The following is a 24,677-nucleotide window of genomic DNA, read 5'->3' as shown; positions in this document are numbered from 1 at the left end:
GAATCTTGTATATCCTCTCACCCAGCAATTTTCTAAGAATTAATCCTGTGGAAATGGTTGCAGATGGGCCAAGATTTGTCTATAAAAGCCCAAAACTGAGGCTTTACATGTCCCAACAATAGAGGCTATTGTAACAAAGTATCACAGAGTGGGTGACTTATAACAGATGTATTGTCTCAGCTCTGGAGGCTAGAAGCCTGGAATCAGGGTGTCAGCAGGACCGTTCTCCCTCTGAAACCTGTAGGGGAATCTTTCCTTGCTTCTCCCTAGCTTCTGGTAGCCCCAGGCATTCCTTGGCTTATGGCAACGTAACTAGTATCTTCATGTGATGTCCTCCCTGGGTGTATGTATGTTTCCCTCTTTTAGAAGGACACTGGTCCTGTTGGTTTAGGGTCCGCCCTAATGCCCTTATTTTAACTTGACTACCTTTTGTAAAGATCTGTTTCTGTATAAGGTCACATTTGGAGGTACTGGAGATTAGGAGTTCAACATATCTTTTTGTTGGGCGGGGGCAGGGGGTGTGGATGCAAACCCATTATAGTCTGCCCTGTGGCCCCTAAAAATGTATACCTGCCCCACATGCAAAATACATCCAGCCAATCCCAACATCCCCCAAAGTCTTCATCATTCTAGCATCACCTCTAAGCCCAGCATTTCATCTAAACACCACCAACTCAAATCTCATCATCTAAATCACCCGGATCAGTTATGGAGAAGACCCCAGGTAAGGGTTCATGCTGGAGCAAGATTCCTTTCCATGTGTGAACCTCTCTGAAACCAGACTAGTGATCTGCTTTCAGAGCACAATGGTGGCACAGGCAGAGGAGGGACATCGCCATTCCAGAAGAGAGAGGTCAAAAGGGAAAAGGGGACATGGGTCCCAAGCAAGTATGAAACCTAGCAGAGCAAGTTCCACTAGATTTTAAGACTGGAGAATAATCATCGCTATCTCCATGCTCTGTCCTGAGGAGCCCAGTGGCTGGTGACACTGCCACCTCACAACCAATGAGGTGGTCCATAGACTCAGATTTGCACCCTGGGCCTGCCCGTTCTGGGGGCCCTCTACGCTGCCCTCCAGTCATTCTTCCCTCTTTCTTTCTGCTTCACAATTCTTTCTTCAACTTATCTTTTTCTCTCACGTTTTACTATTAGCAGCAAGGAGAAACCAGGACACACCTTCGACCTTTTCATCCAACTTCATTCATAGTTTCCAAGTTCTATTTTCCACCCAACAGAACACAATCCAGCCAAATCCTCTGCCACTTTATAGCAGGGATCACCTTTCCTATAATTTCCGATAACATAATCCTCATTTCCCTCTGAGCCTCACTAGAGTCACATGTAATGTCTATGTTTCTATCAACAATCTCTTCAAGGCATTCTAGTTTTTTTCTATCCTGCATCTCAAGATTCCCCCATTCTCTACCCATTACCTAATTCTAAAGCTACCCCCATATTTTTGTTAAAAAAATTTAATTGAAGTATAGTTGACAAAATATATTTTTTTTAATTAAAAAAATTTTAAAGTAGGCTCCATGCCCAATGTGAGGCTTGAACTCACAACTCTGAGATCAAGAGTCACATGCTCTACCAACCAAGCCAGCGAGGCACCCTGACATAATATATTTATATTAGTTTCAGGTGTACAACATAGTGATTCAACAATTCTGTACATTACAAAATGCTCACCATGATAAGCGTAGTTACCATCTGTCAACATACAAAGTTATTACGATGTTGACTGTATTCCCTATTGACTTTTCATCCTTGTGGCTTATTTATTTTATAAGTGGAAATTTGTACCTCTTAATGCCCTTCACTATGTTGCCCCCCCCCCCCCCCCCCGCTTTGGCAATCACTAGTTTGTTCTTTGCATTTATGAGTCTGTTTCTATTTTGGTTGGTTCAATTGTTTTGTTTTTTAGACTCTGCATATAAGTAAAATAAGGGATTTGTCTTTTTCTGTCTGACTTATTTCACTTAGCACAACACCCTCCAGGTCCCATATTTGGGTTATTTGTTACAGCAGCACCCCATTTCCCTTTAGCAAAATCTGTATTAGGGTCCTCCAGAGAGACAAAACTGTTTTGCTGTCTGGAGGCAGAATTCCTTTTTCCTTGGGAAACCTGTCTTTGCTCTTGGGGTCTTCGACTGAATGGATGCAGCCCACCTGTGTTATTGAGGATATTCTGCTTTACTTAAAGTCTACTGCTTGTAAATGTTAATTATATCTAAAAAATACCTTAGTAGCAACATCTAGGCTGGTGTTTGACCAAACAACTGGACACCATAACCCAGCCAAGTTGACACACATAATGAACCATCACAGATATTGAGCAGATAAACTAGTATATTCATACAATGGAACTCTCCACCATGTATTACTGACTGAAAGAAAGCAAGTTACATGAGATATATAGTATGATCCCACTTTTCACTTAAAAACAGAAAAAATATCGGGAGGATATATATGTTACTCAAGTGGTGGGTGAGTTATGAGTGGTTATTATTTTTGCTTCCACATAATTTTTTAAACTTTTATGATAAATGTAGGTGTTTTTGCCTATTACCAAATATTTTCCCCCAGCTTTATTGAGATATAATTTACATACAACATTGTGTAAGTTTGAGGTATACAATCTGTTGACTTGATACACTTATATATTGCAATATGATTACACCACAGCAGTATCTATCATGTCACATGATTTCTATTCTTTTGTGTGTGGTGAGAACATTAAGATCTAATGTCTAGCAACTTTTAAGCATATAATACAGTATTATCAACTATAATTGCCATCTTACACATTAACTCCCTAGAACTTACTTATCTCTAGCTGAAAATTTTACTCCTTGACCAACACCTCCCCATTTCCTCTACCCTTCAGTCCCTGGTAACCACCGCTCTACTCTGTTTCTATGAGTTCAGAATTTTTTTTTTTTTTTTTTTAGATTTTACTTATAAGTGATACCATACAGTATTTGTCTTTCTCTGTCTGACTTACTTCACTTAGCATAATGCCCTCAAAGTCCATCCATATTATTGCAAATGTGAGGATTTCCCTTTTTCTTATGACTGAATATTTCATTTTGTATATATATGCACCACATCTTCTTCATTTATACATTGCCAGACGCTTAGGTTGTTTCCATATCTTGGCTACAGTGAATACTGCTGCAATGAACATGGGAGTGCAGATACTTCTTTGACACCCTGTTTTCATTTCCTTAGGATGGATACGCAGAAGTGAGATTCCTGGATCATATGGGAGTTCTATTTTTAATTTTTGAGGAACCTCCATACTGTTTTAATACTGGCAGTACCAATTTATATTCCCACCAACAGTACACCAGCGTTCCCTTTTCTCCACATGTTTGCCAACATCTGTTGTCTCTTTTTTTTTTAAGTTTATTTATTTTGAGAGCGGGGTAGGGGCAGAGAGAGAGGGAGAGATAGAATCCTAAGCAGGCTCCACGCTGTCAGTGCTGAGCCTGATTCAAGGTTCCATCGCATGAACCATGATATTGTGACATGAGCCAATATCAAGAGTCAGACGCTTAACCAACTGAGCCACCCAGGCGCCCTAACATCTGTTATATCTTATAGTGTTCGAACAGGTGTGGAGGTGATAGCTCATTGTGGTTTTGATTTGTATTTCCCTGATGATTAGTGATGTTGAGCATCTTTTCATGTGTCTGTTGGCCACTTGTATGTCTTCTTTGGAAAAATACTCAGTTCGTCTGCCCATTTTTATTTATTTTTTAATGTTTATTTCTGAGAGAGAGAGAGAGAGAGAGAGAGAGAGAGAGAGAGAGAGAGAGAGAGACAGCCAGACAGAACATGAGCAGGGAAGGCCAGAGAAAGAGGGAGACACAGAATCTGAAGCAGGCTCCAGGCTCCGAGCTGTCAGCACAGAGCCCAACGTAGGGCTGGAACTCAAAAACCACAAGATCATGACTTGAGCTGAAGTTGGACGCTTAACCGACTTAACACACCACCCAGGTGCTCCTCGACTGCCCATTTTTAAATTGGATTATTTATTTTTGAGCTATTGAGTTCTTTATATTTTTTGGAATATTAACCCTTTATCAGATAAATAGTTTGAAATTATTTTCTCCCATTTCGTAAGTTGCCTTTTCATTTGGTTATTTCTTTTGCCATGCAGAAACTTTTTAGTTTATTGACGTCCCACTTACTTCTTTTTGCTTTTGTTACTTGTGCTTTTGGTGTCACATCCAAAAAATTGTTGCCAAGAGCAATGTCAAGGAGTTTTCCCTCTATGTTTTCTTTTAGGAGTTATAAGGTCTCAGATTTTACATTTAAGTCTTTAATTCACTTAGAGCTGGTTTTTATGAGTAGTGTTCCTCTGCACGTGGTTATCCAGTTTCCCCAACACCATTTCTTGGAGAGATTAAGCTTCCCCCATTGAATATTTTTGTCAAATATTAGTTCACAAAATATTTTCTTAATTATGAAAATGTTAGATTGGCCATTCTTCCCCATCACCTCCTTCAGTAAAATTAAGCAGGTTTGTCAGTAAGAGCTTTTAAAAAGTCCATATGTTTAACCCAATATTTCTATTTCTCTGAATTTGACTTAGGAAAACAATCCCAGATAGAGTTAAAGATTTATATCTGATGATGTTCATTACAGGACTATTTATATAATAGGATAAATGGTAACTACTCTAATGCTCCCAAATTAGGGTTTCGTTAAATAAATCATGATAAAGTGATAACATGAAAAATTAAATAGTCATTAAACATTCATTCTAACAAAGGGTGAAAAGGCTTAGTTTTTAGGAGGATATACAATCATATGTCCATGTAACATCTTCATAGTATAAAAACACCTACTCACAGAAAAAAAATGCCTGGAAGAAAATAAACCAAAATGTAAATAGCTACGAGTGGCATTGTATATGATTTAAATAGCTTTCACTATGCTTTTCCTTTTTTTCAAGATTTTTACATGGCATGTAGTACTGTAGTCAGATGAAAACTAGAGAAGCAGAAAATCCAGTGTAGGGTGTGGTTCCTCCACTTCTTGAGTGAAACTCTTTTAGAGCAGGGACCAAAAAAATCTTCAATTTACTGAAAGCCATTTAGCTGAGAACTGATCTCTCCATTACAAATCCGGTGGCTGAATCTCAGTCTTCAATTTGCTCAACTGATTGGCAGCGTCTAACACAGCTGATCACTTGCTCCACCTTGAAATGCCACGAAATGAAAGCAGGACTTCCAGGACTCCCCATTTCCCTACCTCTCTGAGCGCTCCTTGATTGGTGTTGCCCCAGTTCTCTACCTTCCAGCCTCTTCACTGTGAAATGTTCCTAGAACTTTTCTTTACCTACATTCATTCCCTAGGCAGCCACAATCAGTTCTATAGCTTCAGTACCGTATGCTGGCAATTCCCCAACTTCTGCTTCTAGGTCCCTGAACTTCAGGCTTACATCCAACTGCCTTCAATTGTCTATTAGAACACTGCCATAGACTGAATTGTGTTCTCCTTAAAATCTGTATGTCGCAGCCCTAACTGCTAATGTGAACTGTATTCAGAGAACCTGTAGGGAAGTGATAAAATTAAATGATGTCATACACGTGGGGCTCTAATCTGGAAAAGCTGTTGTTCTTATGTGAAGAGGAAGAGGCATCAGAGTTTTTGCCCTTCCCTCAACCCCACGGTGAGGTCACAGTGAGAAAGGAGGAAGGTGGTAGTCTGCAAGCCAGGAAGAGAGCAGAACTATGATCTTGGACTTCCAACCTCCAGAATTGTGAGAAAATAAATTTCTGTTGTTTAAGTCACACAGCCTGGGGTATTTTATTATGGCACTCAAACAGACACATTCAATATGTCCAAACCCCTCCCCTCCCTTCAAACCTGTACCTTCTTTCTTCTGAGAGAGCGGGGGTGGGGGAGTGGGGTGGAGAGAGGAGCAAAGGGAAACAGAGAATCTGTCCAACCCCCCCCCCCTTTCAAACATGTACCTTCTTTCTTCTGAGAGCGGGGGTGGGGTGGGGTGGAGAGAGGAGCAAAGGGAAACAGAGAATCCTAAGTAGGCTTCATGCTCAGCGCAGAGCCCCACGGGGCTTGATCCCATGACCCTGGGACCATGACCTGAGCCGAAATCAAAAGTCACTCAACTGACTGAGCCATCCAGCCACTCCAAACCTGTACCTTCTTTAAGGTTCCTCAATTTTGAAGTTGCTGCAGCCAAAAATCTTGGAGTTATCCTTTACTCCTCTGTCACTTTCAATACCCAGTCTGTCAGCAAATCCTGCTCTATCTTCAAAATACATTCAGACTGGAACAACTGTTTCTCATCTTTATCCCCACCACCCTAGTAAAGCCAGCAATTTCTCAACTGGAGTGCTGCAGTCATTGCCCTTGACCTCGTAAAGGCTATCTTCAACACAGCAGCTAGTGTAGACTGACTTTTTAATATTAAATCAGATTGTCATTTCTCTGCTCAAAACTCTCCAGTAGTTTCCTATTTTGTAATAAAATCTGTAAGTTTTTGCAATGGCCTATAAGGCTCTATATCAGTGGTTCTCATCTTGTGGATGACAAGACTGCTGTGCCCCTAGAGTTTTACCATTCAATAGGTCTGGGGTGGGGCCGGATACTTTGCATCTGTGCCTTTCTCATCAGTTTGAACCAATTTCCGTCTGACGGCGATGCAGCCAGGGGACCCCACTTTGAGAACCACTACCTACATGTACAGTAGTGGGTCCTCTCTCCTTCTTCCAGCCACACTACTCCCCTCTCGTCTTCCTGTTAGACGCCAAACTTGTGTGGCCGAGTCCTAGGCTCGGACTGCTCCTCTCTTGGAGGACAGCGTCTGGCTTTTCCAGATCTTTTGCTCAAGTAATGACACTTCAGAGGGGCATTGGCAGGGGGGTCTCTCTGTTTGGAATGGCGCTGTTACTCTGGGCCCTGTTTTATTTCTTCTTAGAGTACAGAACGCCGTATGCGTTTACTGCCCACATCCCTGTCAGAATTTAGGACCTTTACTTTGTTCACTATCCTACCCCAAGACTAAAACAGTGGCTGGACGCTTTATGCGCCTGGACGCATAAACATGCTCAATAAATATTTCATTGACTGACTACAGGAAAGAACGGCTGGGGAAAAAGGGCCTGCAACACGGGAACACAACAGACGCCCCTTAGACTGCCGGCTAGCTCGCCCACCCAACGACCCGGCGCCCAGAGGCGGGACTTCCTGTGCGTTTGCCGGAAGAGCGTCCTGTGTGAACCGGAAGCCCCGTTGGGAGCAGCCGCCGCGGAGACCCGGCGGCACAGGCCGTGTGGTGCTGTTGCTGCCATGGGCAAAAGAGACCGGGGAGACCGCGGTGAGACGTGGCGCGGGCGCTCTGGGGCCTGCCTGCGCTCGCCTTCCCCGTCGTCCTGTGTCGTAGCCGCTCCGGGCTTCTCAGCGGCTGCCGGCCCCGCAGTGTCTCGCGGCCTGTTCATGCTGTCGCGACAAGCTGCTGGGCAGGGGGCAATCCCTGACCTTTGGGCCGCCTTGCGTCGTGGGCCGGGTGGGAAGTGTTGGAGGGAGAGGACGCCAGCGGCACGCAGGTGGCTCTTGGCTAGGGGTGCATGGCGTTGGTGAATGAAGTACGGCTGCTGCCAGGTTCCCTCGAAATGTCGCTCAGCAGTGCGGAGGGAACCTTAGGCTCCTGCTGCGCTCACTTCTGTGTCCGTATCTGCAGATAAGAAGAAGTCCAAGAAGCGGCACTACGAGGATGAAGAAGAAGATGACGACGACGTCCCCGGGAACGACTCTCAGGAGGCGGTCCCCTCGGCGGCTGGGAAGCAGGTGGATGAGTCCGGCACCAAAGTTGATGAATATGGAGCCAAGGACTACAGGCTGCAGATGCCGCTGAAGGACGACCACACCTCGAGGCCCCTCTGGGTGGTAAGCATACCCTCCGCCAGGGCAGAGCCAAGCTGGTTCGGTTTTTGGACCCCAAATGGAAATGCAGGGTACTGCCCTCCAGAGCTGGCTGGGAGACGGCTTTCACACATGCTGTTTGAGCAGCCTGAGAAGGAGCAGGTACCCAGGGCACACTAGCCTTTGTTTCTAGCCCCTCCTTCTCCCCTTCCCTTCAGTTCTACCACATGCGTGGAAATACTTTTTTATTTACTGGGCAAATGCCGTTTATTGTGTAACATTTTAATTACCCATCTACAAAAAGTAATGGAAGCTATATATTTGCTAGGCCACTCTGTTGCTCAGCTCGAAGTAGGTAATAGTCTACGTTCGTTTGAAACCTAACCTAAAGGTACCTTGAAGATAGCCAATAAGGTGGGCTTTCCCTGTGAAGAAGAGTGGAAACCGACTTCGGAAACCTGCTCTTCTAATCTCTCCATTCCTTGGATCTGATTAAAGTAACAGGCCCACAGTTGGCTGAAGGAGGGCTTACAAAAATATCCGTGGTGTTAAAGATCCCTTTTTGGGCAGCTTATCTTTTCTGGGTAATGGTGTGGGAAAGAGTCTAATAGTCTCTACACTTCATTTGTTTTTTTTTGTTTTTTGTTTTGTCTGTCATGTCCATTTGGTGTTTCTTAGGCTCCTGATGGCCACATCTTCTTAGAAGCCTTCTCTCCAGTTTACAAATATGCTCAAGACTTCCTGGTGGCTATTGCAGAGCCAGTGTGCCGACCAACCCACGTGCATGAGTACAAACTAACTGCCTACTCCCTGTATGCAGCTGTCAGTGTTGGGCTACAAACTAGTGACATCACTGAATACCTCAGGAAGCTCAGCAAGACGGGAGTCCCTGATGGAATTATTCAGTTTATTAAGGCAAGTGGGGAGCTAAGGCCAGCTCTTTTGCCTTCCTTGTGAATGTGTTAATAGTGGACAGGTGCTACCCATTGTCAACCTGTGGCCATCATGAAGATGCCATTCAGATCTCGTGTGGAGAGACATAACTGATTCCCACAGCTGCTTCTCTTCTGGATCTCTTCTTACTGAGGCCACACTTCTCATGAGTGCTATGATACAATGAACACTAACACATTGGGGATACTAATTCAGGCCCATTCTGGCCAGGGTTATTTGGGAATGCAGCCAGAAGTGAATGGTGTTTTGGACTGAATTGTGTCCCCTCCAAAATTCATATGAAGCTGTAACCCCTAATGTGATTATATTTGTAATGAGGAAGTAATTAAGGTTAAATGGGGTCATAAGAGTGGGGCCCAGATCCAATAGGATTAGCATCCTTTTAAGAATAGTCACCCAGAGGGTCGCCTGGGTGGCGCAGTCGGTTAAGCGTCCAACTTCAGCCAGGTCACGATCTCGCGGTCCATGAGTTCGAGCCCCGCGTCAGGCTCTGGGCTGATGGCTCGGAGCCTGGAGCCTGTTTCCGATTCTGTGTCTCCTTCTCTCTCTGCCCCTCCCCCGTTCATGCTCTGTCTCTCTCTGTCCCAAAAATAAATAAAAAACGTTGAAAAAAAAAAAAATTAAAAAAAAAAAAAAAGAATAGTCACCCAGAAAGCTCAGGTGCTCTCTTTGCACGTGCACAAGGAAGAGGTCATATGGGCACATAGTGAAAAGGTAGTCAGGAAGAGAGCCTTAACTAAAAACTAATCACTGGCACCTTGATGGAGGACTTCTAGAAATGTTTCTGTTGTTAAATCACCCAGTCTGTGGTGTTTTGAACAGCAGCTGAGCAGACTAATATAAGTGGTAAACTCTGTCTAAGGCTGAATTCCTGCACGGGACCAATAGTCAACACTTTCCATTAGGGAAAATCAAAAAGAACTTGCAAGTGTTGAAGTGGATAGGGTTCCATATGAAGAGCATTGGACATGCTTGGGTTTGTCCTGAGAGACAGGTCAATGCCATTCAGAATAGATGACAGTGGCTTTTGTCACCTTCAGCTGATCTAAGGGAGTTGGATTCAGACCCCCAGATCTGGTGAGTGCCACAGACCGTCAGTACAGTGATGCATCCGATTTCAGGGAAGCTGACAGGAGCCCTGGTAGGAGTTCTGTCTTCTTGTGATATGGAAAGGTGCCCAGGGAGAAGGGCCTCACCTTGCTGGAATGAACCCTGCATTAGCACGCTGGCTGTGCTCAGTCTTGGCCTGGAGCTGCCTGCAGGAATGTAGGTGTTGGTATAATGCAGCAGGGGATCCAGAAGGGCAGCAGCAGGGGCTGGTCACAGCCTGAGAGCTGAGCGGCAGATCTCCACGGCCACCACACAACCTCTGCTGCTTTCCGTCCTGAAGATTGTTGGGAACCTAGAAGATTTCAGCCCTAGTCTCTTCTGTCAAGAAGCTTCCATTCTGTTTTTTTAATTGTTATTTTTAAGTAGGCTTCATGCCCAGCGCAGAGCCCAGTGTGAGACTTGAACCCATGACCGTGAGATCAAGACCTGAGCTAAGATCGAGAGTCGGACGCTTAACTGAATGAGCCACCCAGGCACTCCAAAGCTTACATTCTAGTTGGGAGAAATAGGAACATTGGTGAGGAGGCCAGGGGGTTTTGCATTTAATTTACACAGCAATTACTAAATACATGCTCTGTGCCAGTTTTGTGCTGGGACCTGTAATAATGCTGGTGTGGCTGGATGAACCATTGGATTAGGTTGGGGCCTGTGGGAATGGAGAAGGAAAGGGAAGGGAAAATAAAAGAAAGATTTTATGTAGCATTTTATAAATTAAGGGATGTGCATCAGAAAGAGCCAGGCAAAAGCAAGGTTTTACTCTCAAGAGTAGAGTTTAATAAGAAAAAGCTCACCTTTGGCAGACCTGACTTCTTTAGGATTGCACATTGGGTAAACTGAAGTCTTCACTTGGTAGGTAGTAAGACATGCCCACTAATGAATGTGTCCTGAGTGAGCCGAGTATTGCTAATTGTGCCTGTTGGATGTTGTCACTCTTTGCAGCTGTGTACTGTCAGCTACGGAAAAGTCAAGCTGGTCCTGAAGCACAACAGGTAAGGGATCCTGTGACAAGCCCCCCAAGGCACTTGTGCCCTGTGCAGAGCAGGTGGCAAGGGGCTGATGTCTGTGGGCTGTCTGTCTGCACCAGCACCTGCTCCCCTGAGTAAGGGGATAGAAGGGATGAGCGAAGGGAAGTGGCCAAAACTGGGAATTCATTTACTGGCCACCGTGTTCCCCGCTCCCGAGCAGTGACGCTGAGGCTCCGGCCACTCCTTATTTGACCTCAAAGCCAGATTCTGTCCACAACCTCATTTGTTATATCTTGGCCAGTAGCTCGCAGCTCAGATCTGGCCAAGGGTATGGGAGACTAAGAGATTGAGAGAAGCACAGAGCCACGATTTCCAGCCCATCTGATCAAATGAGCCACAGAACCTTCTGGAAATGGTGTACTGCTCAGTAGTCACCTCCTTCCCTCCCCTCTTTTAGGTACTTCGTTGAAAGCTCCCACCCTGATGTCATCCAGCATCTTCTCCAGGATCCGGTGATCCGGGAGTGCCGCCTGCGGAACTCTGACGGAGAGGCCACGGAGCTCATCACAGAGACGTTCACGAGCAAGTCGGCTGTATGTGGGCTCCTGGGTCACCCTTGGTAGTGGAAGCATTGGGACATTCAGTTCAACATTTGCATCTTGGGACCCTGCTGTCTTACTATTTTTTTTTTTAATGTTTATTTTTGACAGAAAGAGAGACAGAGCATGAGTGGGGGAGGGGCAGAGAGAGGGAGACACAGAATCCGAAGCAGGCTCCAGGCTCTGAGCTGTCAGCACAGGGCCCGATGCGGGGCTCGAACTCACAGACCACGAGATCATGACCTGAGCCGAAGTCGGATGCTCAACCAACTGAGCCACCCAGGCACCCCTCCTGTCTTCTTACAGCTGCAGTTGCTTGTTCAACTTTGGCTCTTGCTTGGTGGCATGAAGTTTCATTGTTGCACAGAGGTTCAGATCCTGCCTTTTTTACAGATCGCCAAGACTGCTGAGGGCAGTGGTGGACCTTCCACTTCCCGGGTGACAGACCCACAGGGAAAATCTGATATCCCCACAGACCTGTTTGACTTCTACGAACAAATGGACAAGGATGAGGAAGAAGAAGAAGAGACCCAGACAGTATCTTTTGAAGTCAAGCAGGTTAGTGAATGTACCCCTCTCCAAGCGGCCCAGCCCTGCATGGACTCTGCGGTCTGTGTGAGAGGAAGGGATCCCCGTGTCTTCCTGAAATTGCTTTCTCCTTTATGGTGTCTGTGAGCTGTGGCATCATTCCTCCTGATGGGGTTAGATCTGAGTGTCCTGTGACTCTGGCTGCTGGGTCAGTCTTCACAAGTTCCTGGGAGATGTGGGAAGTGTCTGAGGGGCATTTTGGTGGTTTTGGTGGCATTTTGGTGACTGGATTTAATTTTGTCTGTGTCCTTAACTTGAGTTGCTTTTCTGTGCTTTAACCCAGCTGTTATCAAGCAGATATCTACTTGATATCAAGTAGATCAAGATCTGAAATTGTAAAAGCCTACATAAAATGCTGTCTTCTTGACCATTAACCCCCTTGGATTATGCATAGTTTATGAGCATGCTTTGGATTTAACAAGATTATAAATGTCTTCTATGCTCACTCCCCAGGAAATGATTGAAGAGCTCCAGAAACGTTGTATCCACCTGGAGTACCCCCTGTTGGCAGAGTATGACTTCCGAAATGATTCTGTTAACCCTGATATCAACATTGACCTGAAACCCACAGCCGTCCTTAGACCTTATCAGGAAAAGAGCTTGCGGAAGATGTTTGGGAATGGACGTGCCCGCTCAGGGGTCATCGTTCTTCCTTGTGGTAAGTGACACCTGAAAGAAGAAGGTGGCCAGACTCTTCTGTCATGGTCTGCCAGCTTTCTCTTGCTCTCCTTTGTGTGCCCTTCTCTAAATCATACCTGGCCAGGGAGCAGCTGAGGTCAGATGACACCCTGATCTGTGACCTAACAGATATTTGAGTGCCTGCTGTGTGCAGGGCTTTGACCTCAGCAGTGGGGATACAGTGGTGGATAGAACAACACTTCCGACCTCAGGGAGCTCATTTTGGTTGTAGAGAGACAGATGGTAAACACATCGACTAAGCAATGTGTAAGATCTTGGGCAGTGACAGTGATGTGGGGCAGGCGCTGTCTTTTTTTTTTCATTTTATTTTTTATTTTTAAAAATTTACATCCAAATTAGTTAGCATATAGTGCAACAATGATTTCAGGAGTAGATTCCTTAGTGCCCTTTCCCCATTTAGCCCATCCCCCCTCCCACAACCCCTCCGGTAACCCTCAGTTTGTTCTCCATATTTATGAGTCTCTTCTGTTTTTATGTTATTTTTGTTTCCCTTTCCTTATGTTCATCTGTTTTGTCTCTTAATGTCCTCATATGAGTGAAGTCATATGATTTTTGTCTTTCTCTAACTATTTTCGCTTAGCATAATACCCTCCAGTTTCATCCACGTAGTTGCAAATGGCAAGATTTCATTGTTTTTGATTGCCGAGTAATACTCCATTGTATATATACACCACATTTTCTTTATCCATTCATCCATCGATGGACATTTGGGCTCTTTCCATACTTTGGCTATTGTTGAAAGTGCTGCTATAAACGTGGGGGTGTGTGTGTCCCTTTGAAACAAGCACACTTGTATCCCATGGATAAATGCCTAGTAGTGCAATTGCTGGGTCATAGGCTAGTTCTATTTTTAGTTTTTTGAGGAACCTCCATACTGTTTTCCAGAGTGGCTGCACCAGCTTGCACTTGCAGGGGCAGGTGATATCTTATACACTGGAGTTAGGGTCTCATCCTTTGCAATCAGCTTGTAAGTGTGTGTATTTGGAGACTTCATAGCAGAGAAGCTTTGCTCGTTCCTGGATGGCTTATTACAGTGTGCACATCCAAGAAAGGAGAGTATAGCCTCCTTGGCACCTGTCTGATATCATTTGTCCTAAGTCATGTCAGGTCCTGGCTGAGATTCTTGGCCAGAGGTCACAGCACATTCACCTGGGGGCCCTACCTCAGACTTGAGGAGGTTAGAATCTCCAGGGGAGAGGCCTGTGCCTCCACATTTTTTTTTTTTTTTTTAATCTCCCTGGGTGATTTTGATACACATGCCTGGTGAAGGAGGAAATGCTGTTTAAAGGAATAGCTTGATTTTTATCTTGATCTTCAAATGGTGGAAGATAGTAAACTTGGAAACCCTGGAATTTTGCCTGTGTCTTTGCCAGTAGTGTACACATCTCCTGTATGCCTGAATTCTCATCCCAGCACGTTGTGCAGTCTAAGAGCTGCCTTGTACTGGGCCCTTGGTGTGGTCTGTGTGCCGGGCACACTTTTCCTCCGAGGCACCACCTTCCCATGGCAGGGGCCACGTGTACCTCCGCTTTCGTTTCCTCATGTTCACAATTTCAGCAATAAGAGGGTCTCTTATCTCTGGTGAGTTTTGAGATTTCAACATTAGAACAAAATTCATGGAAAATGCCACAGGAGGGCCTGGTGCCTGTCTCTCTTAATTGTCACATTTGTGCGTGAGCTGGACGTGTCTCCTTTCTATAGAGAAGAAAAGAGACCTTGGAACAAGAAGTGCCTCATGGTATCGGCTCTGAGGGTTATTGCAAGTAATTCACCCAGATTTGTGTGTGGATTCTGTCTGTGTCCTTCAAAAAATTTTTTTTAAATGTTTACTTTTGAGAGAGAGAGAGAGACCAGCATGAGCAGGGGAGGGGCAGAGAGAGAGGGAGGCACAGAATCCGAAGCAGGCTCCAGGCTCTGAGCTGTCAGCACAGAGCCCGATGCGGGGCTCAAACTCACGAATCGTGAGATCATGACCTGAGCCAAAGTTGGACGCTTAATCGACTGAGCCATTCAGGCACCCCTGTCTTTGTCTTTCATTGCAACCTGGCCTTGGGTGGCATTGCCCTTTGGTTTCGCATAGGTGCTGGCAAGTCCCTGGTTGGTGTGACAGCTGCCTGCACCGTGAGAAAGCGCTGTCTGGTACTGGGCAATTCAGCTGTGTCTGTGGAGCAGTGGAAAGCCCAGTTCAAGATGTGGTCCACCATTGACGACAGCCAGATCTGCCGCTTCACCTCCGATGCCAAGGACAAGCCCATCGGCTGCTCCATTGCCATTAGCACCTACTCCATGCTGGGCCACACCACCAAAAGGTCCTGGGAGGCTGAGCGAGTCATGGAGTGGCTCAAAACTCAGGAGTGGGGCCTCATGATCCTGGATGAAGTACATACCATACCAGGTAAGCAGGCTGAGAGCCGAGCTACCTGCTCATTGCAGAGACAAAAATTGATTTCTGTTCGTTGGGTGGAGGGAAGACTGCTGTGTAGCTCATCTGTCTTGCTAGAAAGGTCTGCTGGGTAAAGTTTTAAAGTAAGTCCGAAGCATGTGGGGGGTGGGCATGAGGGTGGGTGGCAGACAGCTTCGTGAATCACGGGCCCACAGTAGTCATTCAGAAAATGGCTTTTCCCTTCTTCCTCAATCTTACTGTTGTAGTTCAGTTTACCCTTAACCAGTTGGCTTATGGTGCTGTGAAAACTGGACCAGCAGCACTGAAGTCCTTGCCGTAATGGTGTTTGTTTTATTTGAAGGCTGAATTGAAGTATTGATCCTTGATACGTTACAGAAGCCCAACTTCTCCAAGTGTTGCAGGCAGTCATTTTTTTAAAAAAGAAATAGCTATATTGATACAATTTCCACCAGTAAAAACTACTTATTATAAATGTATAATTCAAGATTTTTCACAGGTTTATGGAGTTGTGCAGCCGTGACTGTGATCCAGGTTTAGAACCTCACCCTCATACTCATTTACAGTCAGTGTTTTCAGCTCCAGCCCCAGAGAACCATGGAAGTGCTTCCTGTCTCTATAGTTGACCTGCCTTTTCGGGAAATACCATAATGTGAATCATATGATATATAATTCATATATGTTTTAAGGAATATATGTTATATATAATAGTAAATATTTCATATATTTTCCAGACTCATATAATATATATTTTCTTAGATGTGGCTGTTTTTACTTTGCATGATGGTTGACCCATATAACATTGTATTGGTAGTATCTGCCCTTTTATTGCCACATAGTATTCTAGTATTCATTGATAAAACAAATGAAGGGGAAGCTCTGGTAAGTTAAATGTAAATTAGGGATTTCTCTGCATGAAATGAAATCAGAGGCATTTTCACGTAGTGTTCAAAATACTGCCTAAGTGGCCCTAGCATCATTCTTTTCAGTTAATGAGAACCCCTCCAGCCCTCCTGCATGTCTGAGGGTACCTATTGATGTTCACAGCAAGCCACGTAGGGATTGGGGGTCATTCAGGTTGAAGGAACAGGGCAGCATTAGTCCCAAGGTGGGAGAGTACTTGACACAGTCCGACAGCACCAAGATGACTATGCGGCAGGAGGGACATAGAGGAGAGCAGTCAAAGCCAAGGTTAGAGAGGGCCAGGCAGGATAGAGTGTGGGCCAGATCCTATACGTAGGTCACTGTAGGGTGTTGGGCTTGTACTATATGAGTGGGTGGGAAGCCATTTGAGGGATTTGAGCAAAGGGTGACATGGTCTGATTGTCATGTATTATGAAAGTACCACCCTGGCTGCTGTGCTGAGAATAAACGGAAGGAGGCAAGGGTGGAAGCAGCTGGATGGGCCCAACCAAGAGGCTTGAACAGTAAGAATAAAGGTAATCTACTTCTGGATGTGTTGTGAGGGCAGAGCTGACAGGCTGGCCATGAGACCTGAAAGAAAGAGAAATCAAGGATGACCATATGGGTTTTGGCTTGAGCAACTGGAAGGAAAGCTACAGAACTGGGGAAAGCTGTAGAAGGAACAGGTTTGCAGAGTGCAGGGGTTCGGCTTTAGGCACGTTCATTTGATTGCCAGTTAGACATTCTGGCGGTGGCAGAGACGTTAGAAAATCGGCAAAAGACAAGAGTAGACATTTCACCAAAGAGAATATACAGATGCCTAGGAGCCTTTGAAAAGATATTCCGCATCATTAGCCCTGAGGGAAGTGCACATTACTACCATGCGATGAGATGCTGCCACACACCCATCAGAGTGGCCACGATGGAAAATACTGACAATAACTGACGAGAGTACAGAGCAGCTGGCATGCACCGCCAGAGGAATCACAAAATGTACAGTCACTGTGGAAAGTTGGGCAGTTTCTTAGAAAATTGCCATGTGACTCATCAGGCCCACCCCTGGGCATCTGTCCTAGAGAATGAAAACTCAGGTTCACACAAAAACCTGTACATGAATGTTCGTAGGGGCTTTAGTCAGAGTCTCCAAAACCTGGAAACAACCAAAATGCCCAACAGCAGGTGACTGGATAGACAAATGGGAAGGTCCCTCCCCTGGAACTCTATTCAGCCACAAAACAACACACTGTTGCTACATGCAACAACTTGGAGAAATCTCAGAGGTACTTGCTGAGCGAAATCAGCCCATCTTGGAAGGTTATATGGTGTATAGTGCCTTTGAAAAGACAAAACTAGTGATGGAGAACAGATCAGTGGGTGCCAGGGTGTGGCTGTAAAGGGAGAACAGGAGGGCATGTTTTGGGGGTAATGGGTTTGTCTGTATCCTGATTGTGGTGGTGGTTACACAGATCTTCACATGTGTTAAAATTTATAGAACCAATCCCATCCACCCCCAGCAAAAGGTCACTTTTTACTGTGTGCTAATTTAAAAACTAAACTCCAAAAAAAAAATTTAAGGAGCAGGAAGTTACTGGCTCTGATTGGATTGGAAATCGATGACCTAGAGAATCACATCCTACAAATGAGTTTGGAAGTGCTGTGCAGTGGTTCTTTTGGAGTCTGTGTTTGAAACTTGGGAAACCTGCGTATGTACTTAGTTTATGTTGATGTTCGTTTTTAGCCTAGGTCCCAGGTTTCAGAGGGCGGCAGCCAGGCTTGAGATTGGTTGTCTGGTGATGAGGATACAGGGTGTACCCCACAAAATTTCATGCTTGCCATCTGTGTGTTTTCTCTTCCTGATTCACTGGGTCAGTTTGTCTCTGGCTGGGTAGGAGAGTAAAACCAAACAGCTCTAGGGGCGCCTGAGTGGCGCAGTCGGTTAAGCGTCCGACTTTAGCCAGGTCACGATCTCACGGTCCGTGAGTTCGCGCCCCGCGTCGGGCTCTGGGCTGATGGCTCAGAGCCTGGAGCCTGTTTCCGATTCTGTGTCTCCCTCTCTCTCTGTCCCTCCCCCGTTCATGCTGTCTCTCTCTGTCCCAAAAATAAATAAACGTTGAAAAAAAAAATTAAAAAAAAAAAACAAAAAACCAAACAGCTCTAAATAGAATTCTGAGTTCAGTCGTGTTCTTGTGAGCTTCTTGGCTTGGCCATGCTCACTGGGCCAGAGAGCCAATGTTAAATTAGGGGATCCTAACAAATCACAGCAAGATTCTTGATTGTTAAACAAGTATACCACGTTGGATGAAGTAGAATGATAAATCTTTGAGATTTATCTCAAGAGGTAAAGATGGCTGTTTTCTTTTAGACATCATCCAAAAAGAGTCCTATTGTGTCACTCACTGTATTGATAAAATATTGGTAACTGCAGACTTGCATGTATTAAGTGTTTACTGCACTGTGCCACTTTCATTATTTTAGGGAGTATTTATTAAGAACCCACTATGTATCAAGCACTGTGCTTGGACTAGGGACGAAGTGGGAGACAACTGACACCTGTGACATGTACAGCAAAACAAATCACACCCACAGAATATGTATTGTAATTCTATTAATACAAAGTTTGGATGACAAGTGAGATGGTGATTCCTTTGAGGGGGGAGTGTTGGTATTGACAGGCAGGGTCAGAGGAGAGGCTTCTAGGTGCTAGGAACACTTGTCTTGACCTGGGTGATTTCACAGGGACATAGCTGTGTAAAAACTTAACCATCTGTACACTGTGTCATATGTGGGTTCCTCCTCCTGACAGCCCTATGGCTGTTGGAGAATGTGGTAGTGGGACGTGGCTGGTCTGTAGGGCAGATGCCACAGCGGGGGCTTCTTTCTGGCTGCAGAGTATCCAGGCAGGGAGCAGACTCATGCTTCCCTTGGGTTGATAGCATCTCTGGGCTGTCCCCGGCGCTGCCTCCCTGGCACCCGCATGAGGTTGCTGTCTCCATTGCCTTGGCTGCCATGCCCTTCTGACACGAGGAGCCTGGTCTGCGGTCCTTGGCTCCCCTTTTTTTGGAGCGGCACAGTCCTTGGAGATAACTATGCTGCTGGTCTTTGTCTTCAAGTGTATGTGCAAACCACCTTAGGCTTGGAAGACCTGGACACTTACTGGGGGCCCAGACAGTCCTCTGCTATCTCACTGTTCTTATGTTTTTGGTTTGTGTTCTGGTGCAGTCTGACCCTTCCTTCCTCAGATTGTTAACCTCTGTTTCTGCAGTATCACTAACCTCACTTTTAATTGTATTATAAGATAAACGAAACACATTTTAACCTTTTTTTGGAATATTAGTATTTTTTAAAAATTTTTAATGTTTTATGACTTATTTTTGAGAGAGAGAGAGAGACAAATTAATTGCAAGCAGAGGAGGGTCAGAGAGAGAGGGAGACACAGAATCTGAAGCAAGCTCCAGGCTCTGAGCTGTCAGCACAGAGCCTGACCTTGGGGCTCGAACTCAGGAACCGCGAGATCATGACCTTAGCCAAAGTCAGATGCTTAACTGACTGAGCCACCCAGGCACCCCCGGAGTATTAGTATTTTTAAAGGATGAGCCCATCGAAACCCATTAATTGGTTCTTTTTGAAATTAGTATCTTAATCCCATTTATGTGTTTATTTAATTTGATAAACCAGAATTAGAACATTCCAAACAGAGACAGGAGGTTGCTGGTGGACCAGATGAATCTAATTGGAAAGCTCAGAGAAGGGAGTTTCCTAAGGAGAAGGGAGTTGCCTGGGGTTTCATGTCTCCCTGTTGTCTCCTGCTTTCTGGGAAGATGGTAGGAAGTCCAGCAGACCCGGCTCCTTTTGTTTCTCTGATCCCATGGTCACCCAGCCATCTTCCTGGTATCCTGGGTACAAGTTTTAGGATGAATACATTCCTTGCATCATTTGGAGCTCACTGGTGTTTTAAGTGTTACATCGTGTTTCAGATCGCCATTTGCACTCCTGTTGGTAGCTTAGCTGTTACAAGGAAGGATCCTGGGGCTCACTGATTTGGAGCTTCCCTAAAGCCATTTCTCCCTTTTCTCTTTTTCTTCCTTCTTTTGGACAGGTCTGAAAGTGATGATTAAGTGTTCTTGCCTAGTCATTCTGGTCTAGAGCCAGGTTCCTATGATTCAGAAACCCGGGGTTAGCCCACTTAGTGTCACAGGCCCGTGTAAAGTCGCAAGGCTGTGTGTGGTACTTGAGCATTTAAAAAAGTGACAGTGTTGAGGCACCTGGGTGGCTCAGTCGGTTAAGCCTCTGGCTGTAGATTTTGGCCCAAGTCATGATCTCATGATTTGTGAGATGGAGCCCCACATTGGACTTTGTGCTGACAGTGCAGAGCCTGCTTGGGTTTCTCTCTCTCCGTCTCTCTCTACTTCTCCTCTGCTTGTGCTCTTTTTCAAAGTAAATAAGTAAACATTTAAAAAAATGTTAAAAAAAGTGACAGTGTGAATGCATTGATTGTTTCCCTAGCCAGGATGTTCCGACGGGTGCTTACCATCGTGCAGGCCCACTGCAAGCTGGGTTTGACCGCCACCCTCGTCCGGGAAGATGACAAAATTGTCGACTTAAATTTTCTGATTGGCCCCAAGCTCTACGAAGCCAATTGGATGGAGCTGCAGAACAATGGCTACATCGCCAAAGTCCAGTGTGCCGAGGTAGCTTTCCCCTTCCTGGTATGGTCTCGAGAGAGGGATTCCACCCATGGTTAAGGAGAAATGGTTCAGGTCCCCTCCCCATGGGCAGATACACAGTCAGGACTTGAGCAGAAGTGTTGCCACTTTGTACTTTTCCCTCAGTCCCCCTGTGAGGTGGGCAGTGTTCTACCCACTCCAAAGACTTGTGAAACAAAACCCCTTTCCAGGGGCACACAGTCAGTAAGTGCTCAAGTCGGGATGGTAATCCAGGCTAGTTTGACCTCCAAATCCACTCCTCCTTTTCCCTGGGAGTGAGCACCTCTGGATGGTCCTGCCCACCCTCACCTTTGAGGAGTTCCTGGGTGCTCCTGTGTGGGCCACCATCCAGGCCACCCCAGGGTCAAAGCCTCTTGGTTTTGGTGTCCCCAGAAGGCACCTGTGGCCTACATCATTTCTAAACACATTGGGAAACACATTGTCCCAGTCTTGTTCCACAGTGAATACCTGCACAGGTAAATGTTGAAAATACGCATTCAAAGGTAAGTCTTCTCAGAAGGAACAATTGCAAACATCCTTCCTGGCAACTTGAAATGACTGTCACTCACTGGCTAGGGTCAGGTGGCCTCTGTCCCACAAGGGCAGAAGGGGGCCTCTTGGGTAACGGTGAGTGTGAGGAACCTGTGCAGGTAGACTTACTCTGCTGAAAACTTCCTTACCCTGTAGTTGCCTCTTCATAATCAACACGCATCCTACGAAACAGAGCATTGCTGGAATCTCTGAGGGCCTATTCCTCTCCAGTTGTGTCTCCCCTCCTCCAACAGGGGATTCACTGTCCCACGACAGAACTTGTCATCCTCTCCCTTTATTATTTTACCTCTTGTGTATATTTCCATCACCTACTTTGTTTAGCGTTGCCTTCAAAAAAAGTCTTCCTGTATATGAAAATAGAACCTAGTTTTGTGTGTTCTCGTATGACTTGTGTCCCTTGCTTGGTACTTTTATCCCTTGCGTAATGTATTACTTTTTTGATGATGCAGGTAGCTGTGCTCTGCAGTATTCCATTGTACAAATATACCACAACAGGATATGTGATGAAATACTGCACAGCACTAAAAATAATGTTGACAGACACTTGGGTTGCTAAGTTTGTCTTTGTAACAGCTTTATTGAGGTGTTAAGTTGATGTTTCATAACATCCACCTGTTGTAAGTAAGTAAATTCTGTGATTTTAGTCAGTGTAAAGAATTATGTAGCTGTCCTCACCCTTCAGTTTTGAATTGCATTTCCTACCACCCCGTCACCACCCCAGAAATTTCCCTCATGCCCATTTGCCATGAATCCCTGCTTCTGCTCCCAGCCCTAGGAAGCCACTGATTTATTCTTCATAAATTTGGAGCTTAGTGTTTTGTTTTTGTTTCTGTTTTTTTTGCTGTTGTGATAGTGTTGCTGCAGATATTTTTATACCTGTTTTCTGGGGCCTTGGGTCATTTTTTTCTAAAGCAGTGTTGTTTGTACTGTGGACTGTGGTCCCATAGTAAGCGGTGACATTACTTTATTGGGTCATTATCAGGAAAGAATAGAATCTACCAAAATGCATAAGTACATTAAGGGTAGATGTTGTTTTTTGTTTTTGTTCTTGAGTATATGTTGTTTAATACAACTGTGTTCATGCATATGAATGTTTAGTTTGTGGCCTAAAATGATTCAACTCTGAAGGCCACTGCTCTGGCAGATACACCCAGAGGTAGCATATCTAGGTCAAAGGCTGTGTGGCTGTTCTCTTCACTAGTTGTGTCCTAGAAAACACTGTTTTCCAAAGTATTGGACTGGCTGACACTCTCATCACGGGTGAGTGAGATTACTCCACATCTTCTGAGTGATGTGGAGTACATCATACTGAGTACATAATACTGAGTTTTATTTTCTTTTAATTGTTTGCTGACATACTAAGTATGAAAATGGTCTTCCTTATGATCTTAGTTTGTATTTTCCTGTTTACTAATGACCTTGAGTATTGCTTCCTATGTCTGTGGACCATTCATGTTCTGTGAAATGCACGATTTTAAAGATTTTACTGTGGAAAAAGAATTGCTTTGGCTATAAAGAACTAGAAATTCTAACGGAGTCATAACAGGACACAGCCCAGGGGGAACCAGAAAACAGTGGCAGCAAAACCTAAGAATTCGAGTTCAGGCCAGTGGTAGGCATGGAGCGACAGCAGCTGAGTCCACAGTGGTTGCAGCATGAAGAAATGGTCTGTGGTGATCACACAGAAGTGGCACTGGTCACACCCCAGAATTCAGAGCCTGTCAGGATAGGCTTTGTGGCCTGTTCAGTGCAAAGTTTCCAGAGGGTCATTTTTGTGTGTTCACAGCCTTGAGACCTTTAAAACCCATGGCACTTGAGTATATTTGTCTGAGTTTCCTTAAGCTTGCTAGCAGCCTATGCACAAGGGCCCAGCACAGAGGAGGCCCCAAAGAGTGTTCCTGTCATTCTTAATTGAAGGGTCAAATTGTCTCAGATGTGACCAGTGGGACCCCTTCAGCCTGGCTCCTGTATCTATTTGACATGTCCCCATTCTTTGAGCACTTCCTTGCTTTCTGGCACAGCAAGGTATTTTAGGTTTATCTGGTACTTTCCCTACCTATTCTGGCCCTGGAAATCAGCCATTTCTCCAAGGTGCCCTTTTAGCAAAGAATGGAATTTACAAACCAAGATCTAGGTGCTAGGTGTGTTCATTACTCCTAGGATGTTATTGCTAGGCTAATTCAACAGACAGAGCTAGGAGGTATGTGTGCGCTTCTCCATAGCAGTGCTGTGTGTAGACTTGTGTGTGGATGTGTGGTCTAAACGGGAGGGATTACTTGGACCACTGGTTGAGAATCTGGTTTCCTTTACTTACTTGGAGCTGGTGTGAAAGTAATTCCCCAGATATTGATGCATTTAAAAATCTATGTGTTTGGGGTGCCTCGGTGGCTCAGTCGGTTGAACATCTGACCAGCTCAGGTCATGATCTCGAGGTTCGTGAGTTCAAGCCTCACATTGGACTTGCTGCTGTCAGTGCACAGCCTGCTTCAGATCCTCTGTCCCTCTCTCTCTCTGCCCCTGCCCTGCTGTGCTCTCTCGAAAATAAATAAAACATTAATAATAATAGTAATAATAATTATTATTATTATATCTATGTGTTAAGAGATAAATATGAGAGTGTCCTGGTTCAACATTAGGTACTTGATTTTGTTTTGATTTGTTTTAAAGCTAGTTCTGCTAAATTAATGGTCTTTAAAAGTTTCCAGTTGTGTGATGTTTAAATTTGCAAACTGACCCTTGATTCTTACTGTGTCGCAGGTTTGGTGCCCGATGTCTCCTGAGTTTTACCGGGAGTATGTGGCAATCAAAACCAAGAAACGAATCTTGCTGTATACCATGAACCCCAACAAATTCAGAGCTTGCCAGTTTCTGATCAAGTTTCATGAAAGGAGGAATGACAAGATTATTGTCTTTGCCGACAATGTGTTTGCCCTGAAAGAATATGCCATTAGGCTGAACAAGTAAGAAGTGAAGAGTTGGAGTTGCCCCAAGGCAGCTTAATCTTCCCCCAAACCCGAGTACAGAAGGTGCCTGGTTTTCCTTCTTTGCCTCTCAAAGTTCTCTTAGGGTCTGAAGGTCTGGTTCTGCAGCAGCCTGGTCACCCTCAGCCCAGGGGTCAGGGGCCAGAGTCATGCTGCTTTGGTGGGGCTCCATCTATGAGCTGAGCTCCGAAGGTGGGCACAAGTTGGTATCTGGAATGGCAGGCCGAGTGAGCACTCTGGTGGAGCTGAGTTCAGACTGTACAGGGGCCAGGAAGGCAAGGCTGGCTGGGCCAGCATCCCAGCCAGCCCTGCATCTAGACAGA

General features: G+C 45.2%; 1 protein-coding gene across 1 annotated transcript in view; it reads left to right on the top strand.

Annotated features, from left to right (window-relative positions):
* The first annotated feature begins 7,238 nt into the window (after nt 1-7,238).
* The window catches only part of ERCC3 (ERCC excision repair 3, TFIIH core complex helicase subunit), a 28,034-nt gene continuing 10,595 nt past the window's right edge, over nt 7,239-24,677 (top strand). Inside the window, exons 1-10 of the mRNA XM_058715624.1 lie at nt 7,239-7,354; nt 7,718-7,923; nt 8,578-8,814; nt 10,903-10,952; nt 11,386-11,521; nt 11,921-12,085; nt 12,569-12,773; nt 14,895-15,209; nt 20,622-20,806; nt 24,131-24,333. Coding sequence (XP_058571607.1) covers nt 7,327-7,354; nt 7,718-7,923; nt 8,578-8,814; nt 10,903-10,952; nt 11,386-11,521; nt 11,921-12,085; nt 12,569-12,773; nt 14,895-15,209; nt 20,622-20,806; nt 24,131-24,333 — 1,730 coding nt within the window. The 5' untranslated portion in view covers nt 7,239-7,326. The remainder of the gene's footprint in view (nt 7,355-7,717; nt 7,924-8,577; nt 8,815-10,902; nt 10,953-11,385; nt 11,522-11,920; nt 12,086-12,568; nt 12,774-14,894; nt 15,210-20,621; nt 20,807-24,130; nt 24,334-24,677) is intronic.

Source organism: Neofelis nebulosa, chromosome 2, assembly GCF_028018385.1.
Source record: "Neofelis nebulosa isolate mNeoNeb1 chromosome 2, mNeoNeb1.pri, whole genome shotgun sequence".
Classification (NCBI taxonomy): domain Eukaryota; kingdom Metazoa; phylum Chordata; class Mammalia; order Carnivora; family Felidae; genus Neofelis; species Neofelis nebulosa.
This window is presented reverse-complemented; position numbering and strand designations above follow the sequence as displayed.